General features: G+C 39.2%; 1 protein-coding gene across 1 annotated transcript; it reads left to right on the forward strand.

Moving 5' to 3' along the window:
• Positions 1-299: 299 nt before the first annotated feature.
• hoxa13b (homeobox A13b) lies at positions 300-2,750 on the forward strand. Its single transcript, XM_055904066.1, has 2 exons — positions 300-962; positions 1,258-2,750. The coding sequence occupies exons 1-2, from the start codon at positions 317-319 to the stop codon at positions 1,497-1,499; spliced, it is 888 nt and encodes a 295-aa protein (XP_055760041.1). The 5' UTR covers positions 300-316; the 3' UTR covers positions 1,500-2,750.
• Positions 2,751-9,433: the final 6,683 nt, after the last annotated feature.

Below are 9,433 nucleotides of genomic sequence, written 5' to 3' on the forward strand. Positions count from 1 at the left end.
CAACTATATGGAGTGTAGGTTATCTGTATGATATCTCGAAACTGATCATCTTGTTTAAAACATGTTTTAGTCTTTTTCCTCCTAAATGCTTTATTGTTTTAGAGTATAAACATTTTGGGCATGGAGCTGCATTATCTGCAGTCTAGACGTTTATCAGCTCCTTTGCATATCACGTGCTTGGCTTTGCCCAATAACCTTGCGATCTTTAGGTCCACACAGGCGCGTGACTATCGGTTACTCTCCCAGATTCCGTATCTCTTTTTTCAGTCGTGGGGATTTTTTAAAAAGAGCTGGTTGTCTCGATGTAGGGCATGCTATGACAGCGTCATTACTTCTCCATTCGCGCTGGATTGACCCAGTCATGTTTCTGTATGATAACGGTTTGGATGAGATAAATAAAAATATGGAGGGGTTCACAGGAGGCAATTTTGCAGCAAATCAGTGCAGGAATTTGTTGGCGCATCCGACGTCCCTGGCTCCAAGCACTACCTACACGTCGAGCGATGTGCCAGTATCTGGCATGGGCGAAGCTGTCAAACAATGCAGCCCCTGTTCCGCAGCCCAAAGTTCATCAAATGCGTCCTTGCCTTATGGATATTTTGGCAGCAGCTACTACCCGTGTAGGATGTCACACAGCAGCGTCAAGTCCTGCGCGCAACCCTCCTCTGCCTATGGGGACAAATACATGGACACATCCGTTTCAGGAGAGGAGTTCCCAGGGTCCAGGGCGAAGGAATTCGCTTTCTACCAAGGCTACTCCTCCAACCCTTACCAACCTGTCTCCAGCTATCTGGACGTCCCAGTGGTACCCACCCTCAGCGGACCAACCGAGCCCAGGCATGAGCCTCTTCTGCCAGTGGAGCCTTATCAGCCATGGGCTATCACCAACGGATGGAATGGTCCGGTTTACTGCGCTAAGGACCAGCCACAGTCAAACCATCTATGGAAATCGTCCATTCAAGGTATGGACTTAAGGCTATACATTCTTAAATGTTTTCACAAGCTCATGCATATTTCAACATTATATACCTCAGTTTATCAAAAGCAGAAACACCATCATTCGCCCTGCGTTGTTTTTCCTTTTACAATTTGCATATTAATAATTCGTTAGAAGAAACCGTCATCCATCTTGTCACCGTGATGTGAATTGTGGATAGATACGACAGATCCCATCGCTATTAGAAACTATACTACGGTTTTAGCAATTTTCCAGGTGGTTCTAGGGTAATTAAGCATGTGTTTATGCTCTTCACACAGACACTGTATCAGGAGGGGATGGCAGCTCTATTCGACGTGGGAGGAAGAAGCGCGTGCCATACACCAAGGTACAGCTGAAAGAACTGGAGAGGGAGTATGCCGCCAATAAGTTTATCACAAAGGACAAACGACGAAGGATATCTGATCAGTCAAACCTGACAGAGCGACAAGTGACTATCTGGTTTCAGAACAGGCGAGTAAAAGAGAAGAAGGTTGTCAACAAATTTAAGAGTCCCAGTTAGCTGTATATGGAACTACTGAAACAAAAAGACAGAAAAAGAAGAGACTTGAAAGTTGTTCAATGAAAATGAACTTTATTCTAATTTATTACACAATATAAGGCGTCTCCTTCTCGCCCGCCATGGGTTGGCTCTGTTTTTGGAGGTCCACTTGGCTTGTTGTTTTGTTTTTTTTGTCGTAATTAATTGAAACCATTCGATGTCCTGTGTTTGAAGGAAATGGGGAAATAACAATCCTCCTTGTTTATATATTCTGTCTCATACTCTCTTCGACGGACATATAGCTTTTATAATTTTCTACAAACTGTTCCCAATACGCTAAATAACTCATTGCCTAAAATCTGAAATCTCTACTCAGAATAACATAACCTTCTGTAATTGGAAACGTAGAAACTCTAATCTGTGTGGGACAATTCCATTTTAGCTCCATCAGAGTAAGGATTAATGATTCCAAAAAAATGTGCAGCATTGATATTGAGGGTTTGAGATTATTCGTTGAATTTGAGAATACATTCCCTGAATTGATTGATATTGAAATGTTGGTGAGAGCGCTATAGCGCGCAACCCGCAAATCTTTTATGCCTACGAATATAATTTTAGAAGCTGAAACATTTCTCATCACATAATGATTGAGCTATTAATTAGTACATTGCTTTACATTTACATTATGCATTCTGTCAATATTCAGTTTATTATAAACGATTAGATTTTTTTATTCTGTCTGAGCTGGCTACGTCTTTTTTCCCATACATTAATAATCATCTTAACTCTGTTTTACGCAACAATTATCTGCGCCGTCATCATTGTTTGAAAATGCTATATTTCGTTTTCTATCATAACAAATGTAAATACATCTGATTGCAATTAATGAACAGTTGCATTAAAGTTTCCTCTGTTTTTGACTGCAAACATATAGCCAATAAGCTCTTCCCAATAAAAGTTGGGGAAACCCCATTACTACGTTGTTCATATTTTTTCTCAGACAAATTAAAATTCAGACTAGTAATGAGCATTTATTTTGCAATAATGTTTGTCGGATACATTTTATTAACTTTTTTATTTAATTTCTTGAATTTCGGTAGGCTACAAGCCGATTAGACCTCTGATTAGCGTTGATAAAACGAGTCAAACAGCTTTCCATTTTGTAATTTTAATGTTGTAGAGGCTTGCAACATTGAGCCCTTATAATACCATTAGGCTATTGTATGAGAAATGCCTTACTGATGATGATGAGATGACAATGTTGCCATCTGCTGCCGGATCTGCGTCATTGCATTTGATGAGTTCAGGTGTAGGCCTAACCATGGTCAAACTGAACGAAAATGTAAACGCAACATGTAGTGTTGGTCCCATGTTTCATGAGCTGAAATAAAATATCTCAGAAATGTTCCATACACACAAAAAGCTTATATCTCTCAAATGTTTTTCACCAATTTGTTTACATCCCTGTTAGTGAGCATTTCTTCTTTGCCAAGATGATGCATCCTGACAGGTGTGGCATATCAAGACGCTGATTTTACAGCATGCTCATTACACAGGTGCAACTTGTGCTGGGGACAATAAAAGGCCACTAAAATATGCAGTTTTGTCACACAACACAATGCCACAGATGTATCCAGTTTTAACAGAGCTTGCAATTGACATGCTTACTGCAGGAATGTCTACCAGAACTCTTGACAGAGAATTGAATGTTAATTTCTCTACCATAAATCACCTCCATCATTTTAGAGAATTTGGCAGTATGTCCAACTGGTCTCACAACTGCAGACCATGTGTCACTGCAGACCTCCACACGAGGCGTTTTCATCGTCTTAGACCAGCCACCCGAACATCTGATGAAACTGGGGAGTTTTTGTGTCTGTAATAATTCCCCTTTGTGGGGAAAAACTCATTCGGATTGGCTGGGCCTGGCTTCCCAGTTTGTAGGCCTATGCCCTCCCAGGCCCACCCATGGCGGTTATGTGAAATCCATAGATTAGGGCCTTATGAATGTATTTCAGTTGACTGATTTCCTTATTATTATTTATGTTTTATTTAACTAGGCAGGTCAGTTAATAAGAACAAATTGTTATTTACAATGACGGCCTACACCGGCCAAATCCGGACGACGCTGGGCCAATTGTGCGCTGCCCTATGGGACTCCCAATAACGGCCGGTTGTGATACAGCCTGGATTCGAACCAGGTGACGCCTCTAGTACTGAGATGTAGTGCCTTAGACTGCTGCGCCACTCGGGAACTGTAATTCAGTAAAATCGTTAAAATGATTGCATGTTGTGTTTCTATTTTTGTTCAGTATATATTGATATATGGCTCCGACCATTGCCTAACTCATGCAGGTGAAAAACATGGATTGATACCTTATCCAAGATTTCTTCATCTGAGAAATGTTGCCGAATGGAAACGATTTAATATTGAGTACTATAGGAAATGTAAAGGCTTACCTTGATGTACGTAATATGTATATGTTTTTTCTTAATATGGCAATAATAGCGAAATTGTAAATTTGTGTGTTAGAAAACAAAGAGTGAAACACATTCCAAAGGGAAATCAACTTTTTTTTGTCTTCTCAATTGAGAACTTTAAATATGTACTGCAGTCGTGGAAACCTATAGGTACTATTGCCTTGTGGGTATTTTTTTTCTCCAAATAGGAACTGATGCACTGATTTAAATGGGTCAATAATGCGTGCATGATATTTAGTAATCTGATTACGTTTTGTTACAGACTCGTTCATGAATCTCCAACCTGGGTCTATATAGAAACGTACAGTTTTTCGATGCGCCCGTTGTTTTTTGAATCACTTTTAAAGGAAGGAAGACACTATTGTGGATATATGATCAAATGCTCAATCGTTAAAATTCTACTCAATATGTCCTATCTCCGTTCAGCCTATAACAACTTTCAATGTAATGCTATGAGAACTGGACATTCTCGGAAATGCGAAGGGAATTAGTGTGGATAGACTATATAAAACTTCATACCAATTCAGCAGAAAAAGGGAATAGCTGTTCTATGGATAAAATGACCAGAAAAACAAATATATAAGTAAATAAATAGTTAAATATGAGAGATTATATCTTTAATCAATAGACTATACCTAAAATCAAAACATGGGCAATATAAATATATTTTTTTACAGTCGTTATATATACTAACTATGACTGAAACGAAGAAGGTCAAATCAAACGTTCCAACTTAAGCTATACCGACTGGCGTGAAATTATACTCGTAAAATGACAAGCGGGCCTGTATCGTGCAATTAACACTTTTGTGAACTATTTACAAACATACCTTATACTGTATGGTAGGAGCAGATCGACAGGCTACAGGAGGACGCGTCTCCACAGAACAGGGTCTTCATCAGGCAAAACATCACATGACAACATCACAATAACTAAATACATATACATTATATAAGGGATAATCAACGAGGGGCTATGCTTCTATGGAAATAATGAACGACGTGGAAAGTGTGTTACACGACGTGCTAGCGAGTATTTTCCAGAGAACACAGAGCACCGGGATGATTATCCCTTTTATACCATGGCTATAATTTAACACATTTGCCACTAGAAATTAGTTAGTTTGCCGCTATAAATGTGTTCAACATCCACTGATGTAGTCAACTAGATAGCTACAGTAACGTTAGTTGCAGTGGTAACCAAACAAACAGACTTCCTAGTTTAGCTAACCAAACAATCCGTCCTAGTGTGCTATTATGAAAATAGAATTCAACAATATTGTTTTCAATTCGACTTTTGCTTTCAAAAGCAGCTCAAACAAAACATGTACAAATATAGTCATTCAGTTCTACCGTGTAAATATACCGTGCATTATAGGGAAATAATGCACACTCTAGAATGCCCTTCAAGCCAATCAGAAAGGAGTATTCAACAATGCCATGGTATAAACAGTCATAATGCAAAGACAACTCTATGGTAATACATACATATCAAAATGTGTGTGCAAAATAAAAAAACAGTGTGTAGTTGCGTGCGTGATGCGTGCTTAAAAGTCAACATTCAGAAGACCCCCATGATGTAGAATACAAGGACTAATCACGTGGATGTCAACTATATATTAAAAAAATGACATGGGATAGGTATAGTAGTTCCAGGAAACAGGTGAAACCGTTAGGAACAACTGTGTCCAGGAGGTGGATCCACTTCTCGTTTAAAAGGGCATGCCCAAATCCTCTCTTAAATGGATTGTTACTCAATGAGTTGGTTTTAATTTAGAACATTGAGTTGATTTTTAGGCATTACATTTAAAGCATTTTAGCATGCTTTAAATGTAATGCCTAAAAATCAACTCAATGTTCTAAATTAAAACCAACTCATTGAGTAACAATCCATTTAAGAGAGGATTTGGGCATGCCCTTTTAAACGAGAAGTGGATCCACCTCCTGGACACAGTTGTTCCTAACGGTTTCACCTGTTTCCTGGAACTACTATACCTATCCCATGTCATTTTTTTAATATATAGTTGACATCCACGTGATTAGTCCTTGTATTCTACATCATGGGGGTCTTCTGAATGTTGACTTTTAAGCACGCATCACGCACGCAACTACACACTGTTTTTTTTGTTGTTGTGTGAATTGCAGTCACTTGTACATAGACTGCTTTCAAGGTAAGGAAACAAATGTGTAAATATGTAAAATCACTGAACTGTGCCTTTATGCTACACCTACATTACTCAGTATGTCCCACCAAGGAGAGGTCCCACTATAGGTGCGGGGTCGAGGGAAATTATGGCGCTGGAATTTGTGCAAGTCTGGACTGGAGCGTCTTACATATATATCCTGGGTCCTATCACTGGTAACCAAAGAGAAGAAAACAAACTGGGAAAAGGGAGAGGCTAACCTGAACTTGTCCAATAAAAAACACCCGTTTTCATTGCGAAAGGTTTTCAATTGCAAAACGTTTTGCTACGGTGTGCACTAATGGATACAATTCATGATTGTACTGTTTTTGCTGCCACCCAAAGGCTAATTTGACTGCAACACTTCAAGTGATTCCAGTCCGGTGTACACTTGGGTGTGGTCTATAGTAGACCAGCAGAGAACTGTTCAATTCCCTGCATGAGATACATATAACAGTCAATGGAATACATCAGATATCTTCTAAAACCAGAAAGATAATTTAAATAAAAGGGGCAATGGGAATTCCAAGTCATCCCTGCTATACTCTTGTTCTATTCATATTCATCTTTTTCTAAATCATGCAATTGAAGTTTGACATTCAAGTGAGCAAGTCCGTACACATCAATTTAATTGAATCAAATATACATACTCATTTAAATAACTGTTGTAAACTTCTGTACGCTTGTCTTGGACATGTACAGTACATGTTGCTTTACAGTCTGGACTTTCAATGGATTGAATTAGAATATTCAGCACATTAGTTATTGTCCAATTTCCAACACCAACCCCAAAACATAAGTATTGTAATGACTGTTAACGGTGCTTTACCATGCAATTAAATGGCTCGGGGGTCCAGACACATTTCCGTTTTTAAAATGTGACGTTTTACACAAAGTAGGCCCCAGTTGATCAAATGATCAAATGCAATGCTACACAATACTCTCTTAGAATAAAGGGTTCGAAAAGGGTTCTTCGGCTGTCCCCATAGGAGAACCCTTTTTGGTTCCAGGTAAGAACCCTCTATAGAAAGAACTCTACATGGAACCCAAAGGGGTTCTACCTGGAACCAAAACGGGTTCTATTTAAAGGGTTCTCCTATGGGGACAGCCGAAGAACCCTTAAGTTCTAGAATCAGCCTTTTTTTCTAAGAGTGTATAGTCATTATCATTATAATTAGTTATGGTAATAAATAACAAGTATGCCTGCTAGAACTATACTGCTATTTACTAATAGTAACTGTAGTAATAATAATAATGTTAGTCTACAATAAGAAAGAATGGTAGTTAATGGTGTGATTACAAATATGACGTTATTATTATGACGATTATAACCTTATAACTCAAGTAAACAATATCTAAGGGGTTCACATGTTGAATGGTTCGTCCCACACAAAGCTGTATTTTAAAATCCTGCTTCCAGGACTCTTGACTGCAAGTATGTCCTTAAACTATCCGAGACTTTTAGGAGGATGGTGATGGGAGTTCCACTTGTTGCAACAACATAGCCAATGCGTCCAGGGTTCTTATGGCACTGCCAACTAAAGCATACTCGGTTACTCCCTTTTCGTTTCCATAAGCAGCTCTTGCCGTACAGCTTCCATATAAGCATCTCTTGGCGTACGTCTTCTTTTATCATGATGTCTTTAGTGATGAGATTAGGTCTATCATGTTTATTTTCTCCTCCTCTGTGCTATGCTTCTCCTGCTGTCAGCCGTCTCTTCTAAAGAGGCAGGATAGAGAGACATTAAGCTGTAATGTTCCCCCCACCCATCTCATCTACTGTAAAGAGGCAGTATAGACAGACATTAAGCTGTAATGTTCCCCCCACCCATCTCATCTACTGTAAAGAGGCAGGATAGAGAGACATAAAGTTGTAATGTTCCTCCCACCCATCTCATCTACTCTAAAGAGGCAGGATAGAGAGACATTAAGCTGTAATGTTCCTCCCACTCATCTCATCTACTGTAAAGAGGCAGTATAGAGAGACATAAAGTTGTAATGTTCCCGCCACCCATCTCATCTACTGTAAAGAGGCAGTATAGACAGACATTAAGCTGTAATGTTCCCCCCACCCATCTCATCTACTGTAAAGAGGCAGTATAGAGAGACATAAAGCTGTGAGGTTCCACATTTCCAAGTGCAAGGCACTTGTGTCGTAGAGATGTAGGCGAAACTCCCCCTACCCCAGCCTGAAGAAATGCTCGTTAAAGGCAGGCAGTAAAGCCTATAGCGCCTATACAGAAAAACAACATCTAAATGGCATAAATATGAGGGCCCGCCAGTGGAAAAATGGCTCACACCCAAGTAGTGGTAAAGTACAAATGTTTTCTATTTAAAGTCAATGGCAATGGAGCGTGTAAGATACATAACACTTGTTCTACAACACCTGCCTCTCACATGTTGACGAGTTCTTAACGAGACCATTCCATTTTAAAAACAGCCATCGTGACTATGGGTATAGGCTCATTTCATTCGGCTAGATTGGAAAAGTCATCCAAAACACCATCATTTAGCTAAACATGTCAAATCACTGCAACATTTGAGAAATTCACCAATATCTTTGGCATATAGCCTTGTTGATGAGCTTGGTGGAGTATATGTGTTCATCTTGAAAGTGACCACCCATTTGTTGATCAGCCATGTTACAGCTGAACAAAAAAGGTAAAACAAACAACTCCTATCAAATAGCTATATTTTTCATGTCATTTATTTTTCAAAAGTAAAGATTAGCATCCTATTTTATTTGTTGACAACTTTTAATTCGAATTTATAGGCGTTTCATACCGAGTTTGGGGAAACCTGCAATAGGCCTATCAAACAGTTAACGCGAATTAACCATTGAGACATTTGTCACGGTAATAAACGAATGAACTTCATCCGGGGCACAGGGCAGGGGTGTTTGTGGCCCCTTTCTCACAAATGGTGACCCTTTTCCTTCCCCGAACTTGAGTTCTGCAGCACGCAAAACGAGACTGACTGTGCAATCTGAAGAATGGGATACAACAAACGACATACTTTAGCATGGTTTAAAATACTTTTTAACCTATATATAGTTAGCCTAAGGGACTCATGTCATGCTCACAGATAATAGAACCATTAGGCTTTTGCCATAAAGTTGTATTATTTAACGAACCATTTGATCATTCAATATTTTGTAGCCTACAAATTACATGCATTCCTACAATTCCGAGACATTACAGTCTCCATTTTACGCACAGGCCTAAGTACTCACCTGGAGCCTTGTTTTGAGTCTCGTTTCATTGAACTTCATGAATGCCATCTATTCGTCTGG

Source organism: Salvelinus fontinalis, chromosome 38 (assembly GCF_029448725.1).
Source record: "Salvelinus fontinalis isolate EN_2023a chromosome 38, ASM2944872v1, whole genome shotgun sequence".
Lineage (NCBI taxonomy): Eukaryota > Metazoa > Chordata > Actinopteri > Salmoniformes > Salmonidae > Salvelinus > Salvelinus fontinalis.